Source organism: Myotis davidii, unplaced genomic scaffold, assembly GCF_000327345.1.
Source record: "Myotis davidii unplaced genomic scaffold, ASM32734v1 scaffold83, whole genome shotgun sequence".
NCBI classification, from domain to species: domain Eukaryota; kingdom Metazoa; phylum Chordata; class Mammalia; order Chiroptera; family Vespertilionidae; genus Myotis; species Myotis davidii.
Genome location: NW_006294121.1, coordinates 823,788 through 844,813, shown reverse-complemented (window position 1 = coordinate 844,813; position 21,026 = coordinate 823,788). Strand labels below are relative to the sequence as shown.

The window sequence follows — 21,026 nt, the reverse complement described above, 5'->3', positions numbered from 1 at the left end:
TTTGGTATCCCTCCTGATAGACTGTCAGCAATTACAAGAGCCAGAATTCTATTGATTTCCACTGTCTCCCAAGCACCCAGAACAGTGCCTGCCACATGCTAGGCCTTCAGTAAATGTTTCTGAATGAGTAGAAATTTCAATCATCTCAAGCATCTACAGAAATAATTCCTATTAAGATTTTAGTTGATATCTTTTCAATTTTTTCTTTTCTTCTTCATAAAATAAGAATCATACCATGTTATAGCTTTTATTTTGTTTTTCTTACTTTGACAATACCTTGTTGACATTTTCTCATTCTGTTATTCTTCTATATTCTACCAGAATATAGAACTTTATAGAATTTTAGACTCTAAATTCTAAAAGTAACAACACTAAAGTAAGTTTCCTATTATAGAAATCTTGATGTACATTCTGATTATTTCCTTACAATAAATTGCTAGAAGCAGAATCACTGGACCAAAAGGTGTGAAGAAGGAACTTTAAAAATTGTTCTTATATATTGCCAAATTGCCCTGTGGAAAAGTTTTACCAATTAACACTTCCACCAGTGGAATATGAGAATGTCTGCTCAGCCTTGCCCATAAGGGATATGTTTTATTTTTTTAAATGCCAATTTGATTTGCAAAAAGAAAAAAAAAATGGTGGCCAGTTTATTTTTAATCTGTACTGCTTTGATAGCTGGTGCATTTGAATTATTTTATTTTTAGTCAATAAACACACAAAAATATTTTTAAAACCAGATAGTTCTCAAAATTTACAGCCTTTGCTTTCTTTCTAATTCCCCTCCCTTTATAAAGCAGTTTCTGCATTAGACCACTAGCATGTGGATCCTCAGCTGCATTGCCCCAGGGAACAGGTGGTGACAGCTTGCAAGGTTTCTGTTAGACAAGCAAAGTGGAAATGCTGGCTGAGAGGAAGAAGGGGGATGAAAAAAGAAATGAATTTGGGTGCATTCTGAGGGAGTCAGCTGAGCGACCTAGGAACAACTCACAGGCTGAATAAGGTCATCAGGTGTAATGAGTTTTTAGTCTTCACATGACTCTCCTACCGATAGCACTTGACACCGTTGGCTCTTCACATCTGGAGCCTAAACTTGGTTGTCCTTCTTTACTGGCCCCAACTGCTCCTGGTCCAAATCTTCAACACTGGATTGACTCCAGGTTCATTCTTCATTGTCTTCCTCTTTCAGTCCGTACTCACTTCCTTACTGATCTTATTCAGTTTCCTGGCCGCCGATATTGTCTTTAGGCTGACAACTCCCATGGTTAGAACTCCAGCCAGGATCTCTCCCTGGAACCATAGACTTCGGATGTTAACAAATCTACTTAGATGTCTGTCAGGTATCTTAAATTTAACATGTCCAAAAGCAAGCTGCTGCTCTTCACCGCCACCCCCTTAGTATGTTTATTGCAGTTACCGAACAGAAAGCATAGGCAAACTGGCAGTAGTTAAAAGCTGGATGAATCAGACTCTAGAACATGGGTGGGCAAACTTTTTGACTTGAGGGCCACAATGGGTTCTTAAACTGGACCAGAGGGCCGGAACAAAAGCATGGATGGAGTGTTTGTGTGAACTAATATAAATTCAAAGTAAACATCATTACATAAAAGGGTACGGTCTTTTTTTTTTTTTTTAGTTTTATTCATTTCAAACGGGCCAGATCCGGCCCGCAGGCCTCAGTTTGCCCACGGCTGCTCTAGAACCAGACTGAACTGTGCTTAACTCTGGGTTCTATCTATTACTAACTGTAAAACCTTAGCCAGGTTAGTTCAGTCTTTCTGAAACACAATTTCTTTATTTATAAATTAAAGATCACAATATTACCTCCCTGGGGATGGGGGAGTTTCAGTTTCAGGGCAGTGTGTGGGGTCTGCCGGATGCTGCATGTATCTTTCCCAATTGTAGATTCAGGGACTGCGGAAATAAACAAGGGTGGGTATGAGCCCCTTGGGTACCCCGTGCAATGGACTTGGTTCAAATCTTCATTTACTACCTGTCCTCCATAAGCCCTTATCTACTAGAGGCATCCTAAACTCCCTAGTATCAATATTAGTTCACCCTTGTTACCTAACATTCTTTTAAAAATTGAGATATTTGCCTGACTAGTGTGCCTCAGTTGGTTGAGCACATGCCCCAGTTGCAGCTCGATCCCAAGTAGGGAACATGCAGGAGACAGCCGATCAATGTTTCTCATCAACGTTTCTATCTCCTCCTCTCCTTTCCTCTCTCTGAAATCAATAAAAACATATTTTTAAAAATTGAGATATTCTCCTTTCACCCACATAGTTGCTTTGTCCCAGAAACCCAGGTCCTCTGGAGAAGGATTGGGGAATATTTACCATAACTGCTTGTCGTGCTTCAGGGGCCTGGGCCTCCACTTCAGTCAGGGACCAGTGGTCTCTGGACCCATAAACCAGATCTGGAAATTAGTTCTGCAAATTAAGTGAGGGACTCACTCTTTGTATTGTGACAGCTGATGCCATCAGCTCACCAGCTAGCAAGTTTGTTGTTGTCGTTCTTGTTATTCTACAAATTGAGTACCATCCTAGTGACTGTACATCTCTTTCACCTCTCTGGTAACACTAGGATCTATCAGCATCCACCACAGATCCCTGTGGGTCAAGGGATTGCCACTCTAGCCTTGCTGTCTAACACAGTATTATGTCATTTTTGCCTATGACAGTCAATTACTGCTTTATTGTTTCTGACATTTTTAAAATTCCATCCACATTGTGCTCATTGAGGGCATAATTTAATGGCAACATCATCTATTATTATTGATCTACTGAAGAGAGCCACCGTAAGCATCTCAAAAATGCCACTGCTCTCTCACTAGGTTACTCCAGGTTACCTAATAAAAGGAAGGCTTTCTGGGCTTTGTCTGAGAACAGTCACGTAGAATGTTCTTAGATCTTCTATAGTAAATTCAACTATGATGTCCACCTCTCTGAGCCTTCTGACCCTTTCCTCAATACTATGCTACAGAAGTTCTGGAATCTCTGTCTCATTAACTGCAGGCCTCATGATGCCCAAGCTTCAAAGCGATTTCCCAGCAGACCATGAGGACTGGTCTCTTGCTAGAGCATTGAATCCGTGGAGTACCCCTTGTCAGTAAATTGTACCCTCACCTGACTTATATTCTACCCTAGTTCAACACCTTTAAAAATCCATTCCCATACATATTTTCCTGGTTCTTAGCAGAAAATATTAATCAGCTTCTGCAATTCCTTAGGTGTGTAAGTTATCTCCTCCTAGAATAGGAATCGTACTAACTGCTTAGACAGTGCTGGAGTTATCAGCCGGACAGCACTGAGTGACCAGGAGGCAGTGGGCAGTAGTGAGGCAGATCCTGAGGGGAACTAAATTATCTTGCGAGGCACAAGCTTCAGGATACGTTGTGCAGTCTTCAGGCAAAGGGAAGCTATTCTCTGCTGTGAACAGATATAAGAATTCTGCTTTACTGGCCTGAAGGAGTCACAGGAGTTGGGAAGGTGTTTTCAGGATTCTCTGCCTTGTCCACTCAACTATCCCAACCCCAGATCTCAGAGCCCTACCCTTTCCCTGTCAGGGCCCTAATATGATACATAGAACAGTCAAAGTTGCCTGTCCAATCTCCTTCACAGCTCTTCTGCTATTACTCTTTTATTACCTCCTTTGGGGGTGGGGAGATGGGCAATTCTAATTTGAGGAATTGTCCAATTTTGTACCTGAGTTTTGGCACAGCAGGTCTGGGAGCACCGAGGAGATAGGAATTTCTTTAAATTCTGCTGAGAAAACCCTCCTGGTTTCACAATGTGTCTTAAGTTGGGAGTTGGCTGCCCTGAGAATATAATTTTCTTTTTTGCAATGCTTCCAATGCTGTTAACAGAGACTTGCCTGCTCCTCACTCCATATAATTATTATCACCCCAGAACCTCAAGCACACAGTCCCCATATAGCCCAATGCTTCACCTTCTCCCTTTACTGCATCCTAATTAACCACCAGTGGGATCATTAGTAATTGCGATGAAACTACATGCCAAGAGTTATCACTCCCTGCTAGCAGTGAGGATTCTCTTGTCATCACATTGGTAATTCCATCTTAAGGGTCTACATCAGGGGCCCTCAAACTTTTTAAACAGGGGGCCAGTTCACTGTCCCTCAGACTCTTGGAGGGCCGGACTATAGTTTAAAAAAAAACAACAACTATGAACAAATTTCTCTGCACACTGCACATATCTTATTTTGAAGTAAAAAATCAAAACGGAAACAAATACAATATTTGTATTTGCATGTGGCCTGCGGGCCATAGTTTGAGGACCCCTGGTCTACATTCTAGGTTCACACTTTGTATTGATTGTCTTTGCTTGGCGTCCCCAGAAATCCCAGTCCTAGACACAGCTTATAAGGTACCACTATATTAAAAAATATAATCTCAGTGAAACAAGAATGAGGAGAAACAAGAGTGAGGCAGGTAAGGAGGGAAATAATACACAAGTACATTACTGAGCTGAACACTGTGTGGTATCAAACATCATGAGATTGTGCTTGATCCATTGATTGAACCACATGTCAGGACAGTTTATACAAGGGTGGGAGAGAAGCAAAGGTATCCATTGGCTCTTATATCCCCATTGGTCAGATGCTCATCCTTCCACATTAACTACATTCTGGATTATCCATGCATGGGCACCAAATGGGTCTCGAGGCATCTCATGATCCAGAGTCAGCAGGGGTGCCTTAGGGCAGGAGGGGAGAGACACATGGTGCAGGCCTGAGAGGAAGCACTGTTGGGTTGTGCTCAGGTGGGATCAGATGAGCCCCTACCTCATCATAGCAGGAGCAGAACACATGGCTGAGGATCCCAGAGACAGGTAAGACTGAGCAAATCTGACATTTAAAAGGTGATACACCACTGAAGGAACCAAAGGAAAGGAGCCATTTCCCTTTTCAGAGTGTTATGAATGGATAATATGCATCCATCATGCTTGACAAGAGCAGATCCAATTGAATGATATCAGGGATAGATACCCTTTGTGGATGGCCTGTAGTCTGTTGTTCTTTACAGAGATCAGAAGTCCATGCTTGCAAAGGACAAGGGAAGATGAAAGTAACAGGATTCTGCCACAGGCAATAAGAGCTCCCATTTTGCACCATTCCACTCCAAATATACTAAACTAGAGGCCTGTTGCACGAAGAGATTTGTGCAATAGGCCTTCCCTTCCCTTGGCTGCTGGCACCATTTTTCCTCTGGCACCCAGGACCCAGGCCTTTGATCTGGCTGGGCTCCTGCCAGAGGCCCCCCCCTCCCTGAGCTATGAGGCCTGCAGCTCCGCTGATCCTGGGGCGGTGAGGCCTCCCGGCTCTGCTGATCCTGGGGATGTGAGGCCTCCTGGCTCTGCTGATCCCAGGGCTGTGAGGCCTCGCTGCTCAGCAGGTTTTGGGTACATTTGGCTTCGCTCCACCACTTGGAGCCTAGTATGCAAATTAACCGCCATCTTTGTTGGCAGTTAATTTGCATATCACCCTGATTAGCCAATGGGAAGCATAGCGAAGGTACGGTTAATTACCCTTTTTGTCTTTTATTAGATAGGATGTCTTGCCGACCATGGTACTACTGAGAAACAGGAAATCCAGTCAGCTCAATGAACACTCTGCTAAATTCAACTGTGAAGATAATGGGTAGTTTGTTCCTAGGCTAATTCTGCTCCCAAACTGAAATTCCTACTAAAGGTTCTTTGGGCAGAGGTAGAGTTTTAGGCCTTCTGGTCTGTCCCAGTAATACATTTGGCCCTGATAGTCACTGGTTCATCGAAATGATATGTGGGCCAAGTAAGGACATTTCAAATCACTGTGTGATAAAACCAGATTTTTGCTGGAAGCTAAGCATAAGCACAGAGTATCACAGAGAGGGAACTTTCGCAGGAATACTGAGACCAGTACAATCATGTTTGGATTTTCATAGGCCACTGTCTTTGTTTTGTTATTTTTCAATGATTTTTGGAACCATAATTTCCTTTCAACTACCCAGTATTTTATGTGTGTGTGTGTGTGTGTGTGTGTGTATACATATATATATTTATATTTATATTTCTTTGGCTTCTCTGTTCATATCTGCAGCTCTTGAACTTATCTGGATTTTGCTTATAGAATAAGCCTTGATTTTTACATTCATCTTTTTTTTGTAACTTGTGTGAAATTCATAGCTCTTCCATAATACTCTGCCACGGAACCCACACACATCCAGACCTGTGTCATCAAGGATGTAATATTTCAGTTTCTGGACCTTCTGACATCAGAGCTGACCATTTTCAGACAGAATCACCAATCCATCAGACATCCTCTTTACCATGCCCTGGCCTGGTTCTAATGGCTAAACCAATCTAGTTCCTTATGCACAGAATTAGGAGTCCACTGAATTAGGCAAAGCTATTTATTATGTTCATAGCACTTGTACAGGCAGACTCTTATTAATTGTTCTCTTTCTACTTTTGGTTTTAAGAAACAAAAAAAAACCCAATGAAAAATTACAAGAAAAAGAATATTTCTGATGAATTTATCTGAAAACCCAAGAGTAGATTCAGCTTCTCAAGTACAAGTGGGTTGTGCTCAGGTGTGGTCAGATGAGCCCCTCCCTCCAGCTCTCTCAGCCCCACTCAGTTCTTGGATAGGCATTTTCCTCAGGGAAGCAACGTGATTTCCAGAAAATCTAGATTTAGAGACACATATCTCCATGTCTACTTCTCCTTTGTAACAGTAGGAGCAAATATCTTAGACTTGACTGTCTTTGAGTCGGATGTTTAACTCTGGACCCATTTGCCAAGGCCAGGGAGATAAGATGCTCTGATTGGCTGAGACTGAGCCACATGCCAACCTTCAGAGGGCAGAGTCAAGACCATCCAAACCACAAGAACAGAGAGCAGGGAAGAGGTATCTCCCAGAAGATCTGTTGTCATTAACAGAAGAGCAGCCATTTGTTGGTAGAACAAACAAAAGATGTCCAGCACCCACAGTTGTCTTGACACTCTTCCTTCTGACACAGGCTTCCAATTCCTGTGCAAACCAGTAATGACACAGCTGTCACTTCTTACAGAAAAGCCACAGTCTGAAGTTTGGATTCTTTTAAGGCCTGTGCACCCATTTCCCCCTCTCCTTTGTACTAAAAAACATTTTACAAATACAAAATGTATATAAATATAGCACATGTAAAATATAAGCTGCATTATTTTGATGGGGTTTAAATCAGCAAAACCAGACACACAATGAGTAGAGCATCTTTACACAATGGTACATCTGCATTCTGCTGGTGCATAAAATTGTCAGAAACAGCCAAGCCTTTAGTCCTGCCATATGTAAGGGCTGTATAAGAAGTTGAATAAAGATGCAATTTGTTCCTAGACAGCCATCATTCTCCTATCAGCGTTCCCACCAGGCCATTCCAAACACCCTCGTATGCTGCATTCTCAGCACCCTATGTGACATAGGTGACATTCTTGGATCCTTGCTTTTAGTTTCTAGTTCTTAGGGTAATATATGACTTTCATTGGTTGACATCCCTTGGTTGTTAATTTCAATAAAGCATAGTACATTAAGATACCCAAAAGTTGTTTAATTGTCCAACAGCAGAATGGGGTTTCCCTTCCCTCTTGTCTCCTTTCTTCCTTCATTATATTTTCTTAATGTTTTTTATCTTTTTAAAGGAAGGAAGCTTTTGATGTGGATTGAGTGATTTTTGTTGTTGTTGTTAGAGTGAGGAAGCAAAGATTTTATTAAAGTAAAATATTTGAGTTATGCTATGAGAGAGTGTGTTCATATGAGCAAGAGAAAGGAATGCTCGCATTGGAGAAGCTCTCTTCTGTTGAATCTGGAGACCAGTGCCAACTAATGCAAGAGAGCCCAAGGCTGTACCACCCTCCTTCTAAGACAGATCCAGACACTGGTGGGGAGGGGACAAAAGACCAAGGTGAATGAGAGGAGCGACTACAAGAACAAGAGAGGCTGGAGAAGGGAGGTTCTCCTGGCTGCTTCCCTGAGCTAGGCTCAGCGTAGAGAATGTAGAGAAGTTAAGGTGATGGTAAATGGCTTGCCCCTTTCTCTGCATTGTGGGTATGTTTAGGCATAAATAACAGTAAAATGGTTTTCCTTCTGGACTGTAGTTGTAGGAGGTTCCAAATGCTGCATGTATTATGGAGAAGGGGGGGTGAGGGTGGGGGGTGAGTACACTTGGAATTTAGAAGACAGGACAAAAAAACACACACATAGGTTCTGCCTTATGTGCTTCTAAAGGGATCATAAGTTAAGTCGGAAAATAAAACCCACATATGATGGAAATGATCCCCAGCTTCTAAGTCAACAGATTCATTTCCTAATCCATCCCCCCACCAAGTATCGTAGGAGACCCAGAGAGATGCCAGCTCCCATCTGCTTTAATCATTTTATGATGCATTTCAGGAGATTTGAGATTTCTAAGAATTAGAAATCAAGTCCAGCCAGAAAATTTTTAAAACCCAGGCAGTGGGCTCTGTGCCCACAACTCTCCGTCTGCCCAAGGAATGGTGCCCACTTGCACCACACTGATCATGGCTACTGGGCTTTAATTGGCACTGAACACACAAAGCAAATGGCACAGAGAGCTGTGGTTGTATGCGAAGAACAGAGAGCCATTCTCAATCTCAGCCACTGCCAGGCAGGGGCTGTCTTTGCTCTTGGGGATTTCTCTTTCACCTACTTGGCGAGAATTCTAGACCAGCTAACTTAGTAGTGTTCAACCCTGATTGCACATTAGAATCACCTCCTGAATTTGGAAACAAATAAGTGCTAGGGCTGTACCCCAGATCAAATCAATCACAAATGTGTATATGGGGAGCGGGGACGGGGGGCATGCAGTCCCGGCATCAGCACTTTTAAAAAGCTTTCAGGGGATTCTAAAGGAAGGACAAGGTGGAGTCCTTCTGTGTTCTCTGGGAAATTGTCTGTCTGTCTGCCTCTCTGACTCTGTCTGAACCTTCCATCTTTCTCTTATTACTCTCTCTCTCTTCCCCTCCCTCCTTTTCCCTCTCTCTCTACCCTCCTCCTCCTTCCCTCCAATAAAAACTTTTGTGACAATGACTTATTTCCCCACGAACACATCCATCTCCTTCTAAATCTGAGAATATTGTTTAAACATACAGTATTGTGTTTCCCAAGCATTTTCTAGGACTATAGGAGATTGTTTTCAAGATGTGTGTTTGTAGAATGATACGCAGCACTGTTCTTCTCCTTTACCTGTAGGCCAGCCTGGCTCTCGCCCCTGGTGGAAGGAAAAGATTAAGAAACAAGTCACGAACCTGAGGAAACCTGGAGGAATGATTTTCCATTTCTCCATTATCCTTATTGGCACTTGTGCTCACACATAGGGCCATTTAGGACACCAGTTTCTCCATTTATTCATTATATAAATATATAGATTTACATGTAGATATTTTCAGTCCTACCGGTATATGAGGTCCCATGCTGAGTGCTAAATATACACTGATGAAAAAGAAAATACTTCTGTTATTTAAGTGGGTGAAACTTGAATATTTCATTGTCACACAAGGTTTTATATTTTTACATTATGGAACTATTTCATCTAATTCATAAAGATTGAATAGGAATTTACGGTAAAAAAAGGAAAGGGTCATTCTAGGTAGAGGGAAAACAAGCAAAGGCTGAGAGATGAGAAACAGGACAAGTTTGTCAGGATCTGTAAGGAGCTCAGAGGGGCTTGCATCGCACTTGGAGGTTGAGGCCTGGCGGTTGACTTAACACTGTGATGCTTCCCTGTGTCTCTTGGGAGCATGGGAGACTTTGCCTCCTGTTGTAGAGCCTTCCTTTGGCTGTGCCTTCCATCAAAATCTAATTGCACCACAGATTTTAATGTTTATTCTGTGCTTTGTTTTGTTTTTTCTCTCTCTCTTCCCTCCATATTGGCAGGTGGAATTGGGGGGAATGGAGATGGATAAATTAAATTCCCATCTGATTGACAGGCTATATAACACACACCCTTAGTAAGCCTCTTTTTAATCTCAGGATAAAAGCCCTCACTCTTTAGTAGTGAGGTCCCAAGCCTTCCTAGAGTTGGACCTGGGAATTTGAATTTTTAACAAGCTCCTCCAGGTAATCCTGTGGTACAGATTGGGAACATTGCCCTAGTCCCCAGCGCTGAGGTGAAGTTCAGAGAATGCCAGCCGACACTTAGACAGCAGTGACAAAATGCCAAGCGAAATAAGCCAGTCAGAGAAAAATAAGTATCACATGACCTCACTCATGTGGAATCTAATCAACAAAATAAACTGATGAACAAAATAGATCCAGAGACATAGAAGCGTGGAACAGACTATGGGACCTCAGAGGGAAGGTGGGGAAGGATGGGTGGGAGAGAGAGATCAACCAAAGAACTTGTATGCACATATACATAACCTATGGACACAGATATAGGGTAGTGAAGTCCTGGGGGCTGGCTAGAAGAGTTGGGGCGGAGAGGGAATGGGACACATAGATACTTTTAACTATAAAGATTTTTTTTTAAATGCCAAGCACTGCTCAAGGGCTTTGCTTGTATTAACTCATTTAATCCTACTGTAACCCTACAAAGTGAGCTTTGCATTATTTTTATTTTTAGAGTTAAGAAAACTGATAGATTTCATGTGACTTGCCCAGGGCACACAGCCAGTCATCTGCAGAGTTTGAACAAAGCTAGTCTTAATCCAGATACTGGATCTCCTCCCTAAATAACCAAGACCTTTAGGCAACATGACAAAGAGCCCTGGCTGTGCTGCAGGTACCAGTGGTCGCTGGTGACTGTGTACAGCTGGGGCACTGAAGGAGAAAGCAGGATTTGTAGCACTTGCCGGGTGTCACTGACCACAGAATTGAGGAGAAGTGTGCACAATGGACTGTGACAATCCAGCCATCACTCACTGTGACTGCCTGTGTCTGCCACGACAGCAAAGGCCGTCGTGAAGGTGCAGGCCAGTGGCTACGGAAGGACTGAAAAGGAAAATCCATTTCCCAACACAGCAGGAGTGTCCAGAGGCTTTGCAGATCTAAAGTCGTGCTCTGCGTTGGGCTAATGAGAGGGCCCAGAAATTGTATTTGGGGACTTGGATAGAGTGTCATACAGCAGACATGAGATCAAGGATGGGGCATGAGGTCAAGGATGGGAGCCCAAAGGCCTTCCTCCCCACCCCCAACCCCCATATCCTCATTGTTCTCCCCACGAGAAATTTCCTTTACCTCAGCTACACCCGCCCTTCTCTCTTGCCCAGCACAGGTCAAGTGCAGGTCTTAGAGAACATTTTCGGCTCTGCTGCTGCCTACTGACCAGTTGCCCTTCATGTGGCCTCATTTTTGCTCCACATGAAGCCTGTGAGGAGCTTGACCACCACAGCTATGCTGGGCTTGGGGACTCAGGGGAGCGATGGGACGAGATACATGGTGATTCTTTATCCTATTTCAGGTACCAGCAGTGCTTCTATGGGGTCAACCTGTCCAGTCTCCGGGCTGCTGCAGTGGATGAATACTTCAGACAGCCAATCGTTGTAAGTGTGTCCTCTTTACAGGCTTCCTCCCGTGTGTTTATCTGTTGATTCATTCATTCATTCACGCACTCGTGAGCCTGCATACACTGTGCTGCAGGCTGGGTGCTAAGCCATCACAGAAGAGCATATGTTTTCAAGTCTTCCAGCGCTGATCTCCCAGTCAATTAAGAAAATTCTCAGAGAATGGAACTGTTGAAAGCAAGGCGATTTGAGGACTGCCTTTCAATAAGTGACTCCTAATTTTCTTTCTGCTCAGACGCATCCCCTGCTTCCCACTTCCTCAATAATTCACATCCCCCCATTGATTCCAGTGGTCCAAGGCGCAACTGAAGAGGAAGTGTTGTAAATAAATAGCTTAGAAGAGGAGCTTTGCTGGCAAAAAGATTGGGGTTTCAGTTGTGGCTCCCTCTAGCCGTGTAACCTTGGGCAACTTGACGTTTGCGTTGTCTGAAACTCTTCCAGTTGTAAAAGGAAGGAAACCCAACTCAAATGGCTTAAGCCAGTGGTTCTCATCCTCTCTAAGGCCGCGACCCTTTAATACAGTTCCTCATGTTGTGGTGACCCCCAACCATAAAATTATTTTCATTGCTACTTCATAACCATAACTTTGCTACTGTGATGAATCATAATGTAAATATCTGATATGCAGGATGTATTTTCAGGGGGCGCAACCCACAAGTTGAGAACCGCTGGCTTAAGCTGAAATGGAATCACAGGCCCTCAAGGAATGCACAGCCTGGAGATAGAGCTTCCTTCAGGGACCTGCTGCAGATGTTCGGACAGTGCCCCAGGCTCTGGTTTTTCTATCCTCATCACATATCCCCATTTCCTCTGATGTAACTCTGTTCCTAGGCAGGAGGCCCCCTCAGGGCAGGAAGATGTTGCGGAAGCTCCAGACTCAGATTCTTAAAACTCTGAGTCCCAAAGAAGAGCCTGCCTTTTCCTAACAACTTGGACAAAAGCCCCAGAATTAGTTCCGATAAAGCCTGATTGTCCAGTGAACTTAGTTACTGTTCATTGTCTTGGAATGTGGACAAGAGGTCAATTCTGGATGGTCAAAAACCACCACGTGCCTGCTCCAGAGAATTTGTGAAGATTGATATAGCCTAGTAAAGCACGAAATACTTAGGGCTGGGCATATAGTAACCACTAAACAAACGTTAGCTTGTATTAGTAATATTATTCTCATTAAGTTCATGCCTTCTAAAGTCTAACCCTTACTGACTTAAAATTCCAGGAGGAAAGCTAGACTGCAATCAGTCTTGCTTGAATTCAGTCTGTCCTGACAGAAAGATAACAGCTTTGTGTATTTTTTCCCCAGGACACATTTGACATTAGGATTTTGATGGCTCGATCAGTCAAGTACACAGTGAACTTTATGGATGCAAAAGAGGCAGATCTCCACAGGTTTGTACCAATCAGAGACGCTGCAGATTTTTAAATCTCCTCTCTAGCTCTCCCATCTCCAAAACTGCAGTGCAGAGATTTGCTGCTCACACCGGGAAGAGATTTGAGGTATGAGTCACCCACAGGAATAATACATTAGCACTCGTTTCCCTTATTGCAGAATAAGGGTAAGGATTGTTTTAAGAATTGAATGAGAAAAATTAAACAGTACATCTCTACTTGTATAACCAGACACTATTTCGAGCCCTTAACATATGACTCATTTAATCCTCCCAGCAGCACCATGCAAATGGTACTATTGTTATGTCCACTTTACCAATGATAAATATGAGGCAGAGTGGAACAATCAATTACATAAGGTCACAGAATGAATAAATGTCATGAGAGCTAGGACTTGAACCGTTCAGAGTCTGGGCTTTTTAACGATTCTCCCAGGTCAGTGCCCATAAGAATGATAAGAAGAGCTACAATCTGAGGAGTGCTTACTGCATGCTAGGTACTGTGCTAAATATTTCACAGGCACTGGCTCATTTTCAAAGAAGGCACTCAATCAATGCTACTGTTTGCCCTCCTTCCCTCCACTTAAAGAGACTCTGCACTGAGGACTCATTTCTCAGATGGTGATATGAATCCTCTTGGGTGACCTTTCACTAGTATTTTGTTTTTTCCTTCCTGAGAAGATCAATATTTATGTGTTTCTTTTCTGGGTAAGAAATTTAAGACCCAGCCAGATTATAATTTGCTTGGATTCATGAGGAATCAAGGGTCAGACTCTGGAAAATGCAGCTGGCTGACTCAAACCATTGCCTACCTTGAGATCACAATGGATAAAAGGTGTCAGTCAGGATAGGCCAAAACATGCTGCAGTAACAAAAAAAGGATCTTTAGTGCTTGTAATATCCCAGGTGCCTTTCTCCCCTACACTGTTTATCCATCATGCACCAGCTTCAGCTCTGCACACCCCTCAGTCACTCCTCAGTCAGGCTGGTGCGGCAGCTTGTGTCTGCTACGATGCCAGTCCCTGAGAAAAAAGGAGGAATGTAGCAAAATATGCACTAGCACTAAAAGGTTGTGCCTGGAAACAACACAGTACACTTCTATTCACATTTAATTGGTCAACATAAATCACGTGGCGGTGCCCGAACTCAAGTGAGTGGATAAATGCAACCCGACTGTATGCTTGGAGCAAGAGAACTGGCATGTGGGAACTACCAAAGTAACTACCGCAGGGCCAGACAAAATGACTCCGACTGGCTCCATTGGCTGCTCTGGGCTACCTCCCGAGCTCCAGGGAGGTTTTTGAAAACTCTGAGATGTCATCTATCTATTTGGGCATTGATTCAACAAATGTTTATTGAGATCCTACTGTGTGCCAGGCACTGCACTGGTGCATGCCCAGGTAGGAGCTCATGATCCATTTAGAGCAGCGGTTCTCAACCTGTGGGTTGCGACCCCTTTGGCGATCGAACGACCCTTTCACAGGGTCGCCTAAGACCATCCTGCATCTCAGATATTTACATTACGATTCCTAACAGTAGCAACATTACAGTTATGAAGTAGCAACAAAAATAATTTTATGGTTGGGTCACAATATGAGGAACTGTATTTAAAGGGCCAGAAGGTTGAGAACCCCTGATTTAGAGGAATGCCAAAAATGGGAGGAAATAATTGTAATACGATACCAACAAATTCAATGTGACAAGTACAGTGGAAATCTCCAGGAATGCGCTGACACTGCAGCTGGAGGAAGTTAGGCCTTTGGGGGCAGCATACCTGCAAATAATGTACAACCCTCTTTGAAAGTTCCTAGAGCACTCACTAAAATAAGTCTCCTTGGAGGAATACAGCCCAGGTGATGGATCCGTAATATTGCTGTTTAATAGTGAAACGCTTTAAAGTTTGCAAAACACTCTCATATGCATTGTTTTCCTCATTTGACATGCACAAGAACCTTGTGAGGAAAGTAGGAGATTTTGTTACCCTTCAACAAATGAAAAAACCGAGGTTCAGAGAATTGAAGTGACTTTGGAAGGTCCCACAGTAGAGCAGGTCCAGCATCTGGATGTTGTATCATTTCCAATCTTCTTTCCATTCCCACTTATTCTGCGTTTGGCATAAACCGTGGCCACTCTGCATGACTTCTGCTATAGCCTGGTGGGAAGGTAAATTGCCTCCCTGAAAAGTAAATGAACTATGGCAATGACCTTTGGAGCTTACAATCCACTTCATTTTTCAGAGGCCTGAGCAGCCTTTCCGTTTGAACAGCTGCGCAGGGGGACTGCCACAGCCCATGTTTTGGCTTCGTGAAGGATGGTTGTCACCTGTGTCCTGGGTCGTCCCCCTCGTCAGTAGTCAAACGCGGCTCCAGGTGCTGCGCTTGCCCAGCGGCGCTCTGGGCCGTTGCAGCACAGTGGTGTGGTCCTTGCAGAATTTTGTCAAGAGCAACAATCTCAAATGTGCAGCGTAACCCCAGCATTAATCACACCGAGAGCATCTTGTTGCCAAAACCAAAGCACTTAAAAGAGAAGGAAAATACTCTGTGAGTGTTCCCATTCATCTCACAAGAGTATCCAGGATGTCTGTCGACAAGAAAATGTTTCTTCTTTCTCTTTTGTTTCCTTGCAGAGTAGAAATCCCCTTTGTGTTTCAAATGACACAGTCTGGCCTCATCCACGGCCTGGCGTTCTGGTTTGACGTGGCCTTTGTCGGATCTCTGTAGGTATCACCCCCTTTCTTCACCTCTTCTCTCCCATGCTGTCCTCTACTGTTTCTAATCATACCTTTAAAATGTTTTAAAACTAATTTCAACTGCAACAATACTGGTTTTTACGCAATCCCAGAAGATAAGCACTGATGTTAGTGTTACTTTCAGATTTTAGGATGAACTGAAAATAAGACGGTTTTCCATAGTGTCATATCGACTCTGGCTCAAAGAAAGGAGTGAGAGAGGGTCTGTGCTTTATCTATCCTCCTGCTTTTTTCCAGAATAGATGTGGAGGGGCAACCATCCCATCTGACTGCAGAATCTCTTGTGTCTGGGTAATACCTCGTGTCATTCTTTCTCCCATTCACAGCCTTTGCTTTCACAAGTCTAGGTTCCCCTTTTAGTGACCAGGCAGGCTGGTCGTGCTGATGCTAATTGCAACATTAGGTAACTTCTCCATCCTGCACTTCTTTCTCCCTACTGCAAAGGGTTGGAAGTTTAAGGGCTTTAAAAGAGGATAAAAACCACCTACAAATTGACTGTTAGGGCTTGGGGCTCCTTGGAAAGGCGTCGCCACTCCCACACCCCACATCTTTGCTCTCCTGACTTCCCGGCCCTCTTCCTGGGCTTGCTCCAGTGCTCCAGCCAGCAAAGAGATTTGCTTTGAGTCACATAACCAGGCAAAAGGGAATCCTTCACAGTACCCCCTCCTTTATCCCTTATCACACCATCCAGGCTCGTCTTTGCACCTGCTGAAAAAGAAGGGCCCATGGATCTGTGATAAAGTTTGGGGTTCGGGGAGAAGGGGGTCCCTGGAAGCCTTGCCTAGGCTGGCAGAGGAAAGAAAATGATGTGCAGGTCATTCCTACACCACATAAGCATGTCCATTCCAAGATTCCATACATTTTTCCCTAAGACTTTCTCCCAGTAAATATCCCAAGTAAATGAATCTGAGAAGGTAATGGCAATAAGCTTTAAGTGGCCTGCTTCCAGCGGGAAATTTCTTTGAAGTTAAAAGCGTTATCTTCAACAGCTATAGAACATTTGCATTCTACTTTGTAACGTACCTAAATGTATTTTGGTATAAAGGTGTTTTATACTACTTAGTAACTTATATAAAATTTGTCCCCTAAATCTTCAAGTCAAACTATACACTGAAAATTTATCCCACGCCTAACACGCACATACTCCCTATAAGCCAACACCAATGCCAGCTCCACAGTCAGTGGCCGCGGTGCTCAGAGCACAGCAAGATGTTCTCACTTCTTCATCTGAAATGAATAACCTCAGTTTAAACACTACTTCATGCGTGTGCGCACACGCGCGCGCACGCACACACACACACACACACACACACACAGAATATCTAAGCCGGAAGGGAGGTAGAGGTCGTGCACTCCAGTAGTTTTCCTTTTTTTGGATTTTTACTAATTTTTAGAGAGAGACAGACAGACAAACAGACATTGATGTGAAAGAGAAACACCGATTGGCTGCCTCCTGAATGCCCCCCTACCAGGGATCGAGCCCTCAACCTAACCTGGGCAGGTACCCTTACAGGGAGCTTTGGTGCACAGGATAATGCCCAACTAACCGAGCCATATTGGCTAGGGCTCCAGTACTTTTTCTTGCTTCTAGAATCTTCATCAGGACCCCTGAACAAGTTGGCATGAGTCATTAAGAGCCCAGACTCCAAACTTCTTGAATCAGTTCCCAATTTAACTGTTACTTTTTGGGTTTCTCATGAACTTTGATTCAGAAATATGTCAACGGATGGGAAGCCTGGCTCTCCACTTGCCCCCTGTGTGACGTTAGGCAAGTCCTTTAACCGATCCGAGCTTACTCCATAGGGTTGTTGTGTAGATTTAATGGGCTAATATACATAAAGCTCCTGGGGCAGAACACAGCACATAATAACTGCTCAATAAATTGAGCTATCATTATCTTAAAAGGGTTCCATGAGTCAAAAACAATGAAAATTATCTATCAACCTAAGTCACCAATCCAATCCTATATAATAAAAGAGTAGTGTGCAAATTGTCCCCTCTACCAGAGTTCTTCTGGGAGTTCAACCAGGGGACAGGCCGGCCAGGGGGAAGGGAGGGAGGCCCCGGCCAGCAGCCGCTTGGGACCTATATTCATGCACTGGGCCTCTAGTCCATTAATATAGGCCTGGAAGATAATTAGCTTTCAACTCTTTTCTTGCCCTACAGGGTAACAGTTTGGCTGTCCACAGCCCCAACCGAGCCTCTGACCCACTGGTACCAGGTGCGGTGCCTTCTTCAGACTCCTCTCTTTGCCAAGGAAGGGGAAACCCTCTCAGGGAGAGTGCTGTTCGTAGCCAATAAACGGTAAGCAGGAAAGTACAGCCCGGATCCCACCGCTGCTTGTGGGTGGGAGCAGGAAAAAGCTGGCAGGCCCCTGAGACTCCAGCATTGAGAAATAGCAACTTTCCACAGGCCTGGCTGAATGTCACAGGGTACCCTCTGCCACAAAACTGGCAGGGCAGATGTCAACCTCACTGCATGTGGCAAGGAAGAGGAGCTTCGGGTAACCAAGGGCCATGTTCTCCACCTGAACGTGGAGGAAAGAAGGGAATCCACCAACTCATGGGAACTCTTGCCAAAGGGTTGAATTACCAAGTGCCTTAAATCCCACGTCAGCTTCCTGGCCTCACTGACACCTGTCCAGCCACTCAGCCCAAATTTAGTGCAATGAAACCAGTCGGCATTGCAGGAGCGGTGTATGGTGTATCAGGCAGGACTGGCTGCTTCCTGCTGGTCATGGATTTCACAAGGTCTCTGCAGTAATTACTTGGATTTATCTCATTTTTAATATACTCTGTTTTCTTTTTGCCTTTTTGGAGCTTCTCCTGGGTGCATTAGAGGAGAGAGGAGTAGCAGACTGGGTCGAGGACTCTCCGGATATTAAGGGTACTCAGAGGTCATCTCATTCAACTGTCTTCCCTCCCTACCAACCCCCCTTCCTTGGCCTTGTGCTTGAGCAGTCCAGGAGCAGAGAACTCACCACCTCCCAAATCAGCCCTTCCACTTTTAAAAGTCTTTATTTATTAAAAAATATTTTTTATTGATTTCAGAGAGGAAGGGAGATGGGGAGAGAGATAGAAACATAAATAGTAAGAGAAAACCATTGATCAGCTGCCTCCTGCACGCCCCACACTGGGGGTGGAGCCTGCAAGCCTGGCATGTGCCTGGACCGGGAATCGAACTGTGACCACCTCGTTCATAGATTGATGCTCAGCCACTGAGCCATACTGATAAGGCTCTTTATTTCTTTAATTACAAAAACCTAACATGCTCATATGTGAATTCAAAACTACAGAAGTGTCTCCAGCCCCCCTATGCTCCCACCACTTGCCCCACTCTCCAGATGTGACCCATTGTCCGTTTCCTTGGAGGTGGCTTTCTGTGCGTGTGCCAACAAGTAACATCCTTGTGGGTTGGTTGTTGTTGTTTTATAAGGAGATTGCACTAGCAATCTGAAACTTAAGATTTCCCTTAGTACTAAGTCCTGAATTTGTAGATAGATTTGCTTTGTTCTTTTAATAGATGCATAATAGTCTGGGGCATGGATATACCAGAATGTTATTCTTCAATCCATGATTGATATTTAGCTTGCTTTCTTTCCTTGCTATTATGAAAAGGTTTGCACTAAATATTCTTGAACATATAGCTTGCCCGTGAATATTTCTAAATGAGATGCCTAGAACTGAAAACGCTGGATTAACAAGTACGTACTTGTTACAGTCTGGCAAATTCAACCAGTTGCCGCTCACACCGGCAATGGCTAAGCCTGCTCATTTCTCCACATGTTTCCCTAGACTGAATGTTATCATTCTCTATGGGTTTTGCTAATTTAATAGCCCCAAAAATAATTTTTTAAGTTGCATCTGGTTGTTTTGGTTTGCATTTATTGATAAGGTTAGGTAACTTTTCATACAGTCTTAGGCTATGATGTCTTAAACTTTAGATATCTCTAATTATTACAAAATTATTCTTACTGTTGATCCTATATCTTACTTCCTATAAATTCTACTAATTGATCTTAGATATGTCTCTGAATTTTTAGAAAATGGTCTATTCCAACCTTCCAATGGCAGTTGTTCAAATATTTGGAGCGTTTTATGAAATATCCTTTCCATCTCTATCTTCAAGCTAACATCCTCGACTCCTTCCTTCTATAAGAGTGACTTTGAAATAGTCTGAAATTCTAAGTCCACTCCTCTGGAAATATCCAGGTTATCATTGTCTGCTTTAAAATATTTCACTAAAACTAAATACAGGACAGCATATGTGTTCTGATGAGTGGTGGGTACAGAGTGACAGCAAACACTGCCATGTTGAGTACTGTACTTATAATAATGTAATTAAAGTTTAAATTAAGTCTAGGGGCCATTTTACTTGAGTGTTTAGTCAATTTAAACAAAAATTATTTTTATATGATCTAATTTTAGGTTATATTAGTGTACAGCTGATTTTTGTCAGCTTTGGTTCCATTTCATATATATATATATAAATAATATAGTTCTTTAATGATTTAAGAGAGGGAGAGAGAGATAGGAACATCCATGGTGAGAGAGAATCATTGATCGGCTGCCTCCTGCATGGCCCCTGCAACCTGGGCATGTGTCTTTGGACAGAATTGAACCCGGGACCCCTCAGTCCACAGGCTGGTGCTCTATCCACTGAGCCAGACAGGCTAGAGCTCAATTCTTGTATTTATTCCACTCATGCATTGATCATGTTATTTTTAGTTCCTTAATAGAGCCAATGGATTATTTTATTTACTTTTAAAATTCTTTTGTGTGATTTTCAAATTTAATAGACAAATTTTTATTCAAAAATTATTAAGCAGAAAGAGGCCAAGGATGTACTCTTCCTTCAAAATTTGAATAGCCTAGTCTGCACCCTTTGAATTTGGTTATGGAAGTAGCTCAAATGCACCCACCTGGACTCAGGTCCAGCCCACATCCTCCATCCAGTCCAGAAAGAAAGATGACCTGACTTTTGTTGAATGTGATTTCAGGATAAGCTTAATCTCTGGCTTCACCCTCATGGCCCACTCCAATAACCCTGCCAAAAAGGGAAATGAAGCTAATTGGATGATGTTCTTATTAGATTTTAGTGAAACGTATTTTCCCTGTTTTTATACCTCATTGGTAACATTCTGTATATGTTTTACACATCTTCATTTTCCCAATAGTACGTCTCGAAGATATTTCCATATCAGTACTTTGAAATAGTTCCTTCTCTTCATTGAGTTATTGCATTTCCATGTCATGATCTTCTTCCACAAAGGTTATTATTGCTTCCTACAGAGAGTGAGGGCTTAAATGTGGTTTTAAAAATTCATAAGAA

General features: G+C 43.2%; 1 protein-coding gene across 1 annotated transcript in view; it reads left to right on the top strand.

Moving 5' to 3' along the window:
- The window catches only part of LOC102763815 (histone-arginine methyltransferase CARM1-like), a 131,219-nt gene that overhangs the window by 96,880 nt on the left and 13,313 nt on the right, over nt 1–21,026 (top strand). Inside the window, exons 9-12 of the mRNA XM_006768248.2 lie at nt 11,459–11,540; nt 12,862–12,947; nt 15,573–15,662; nt 17,862–17,999. Coding sequence (XP_006768311.1) covers nt 11,459–11,540; nt 12,862–12,947; nt 15,573–15,662; nt 17,862–17,999 — 396 coding nt within the window. The remainder of the gene's footprint in view (nt 1–11,458; nt 11,541–12,861; nt 12,948–15,572; nt 15,663–17,861; nt 18,000–21,026) is intronic.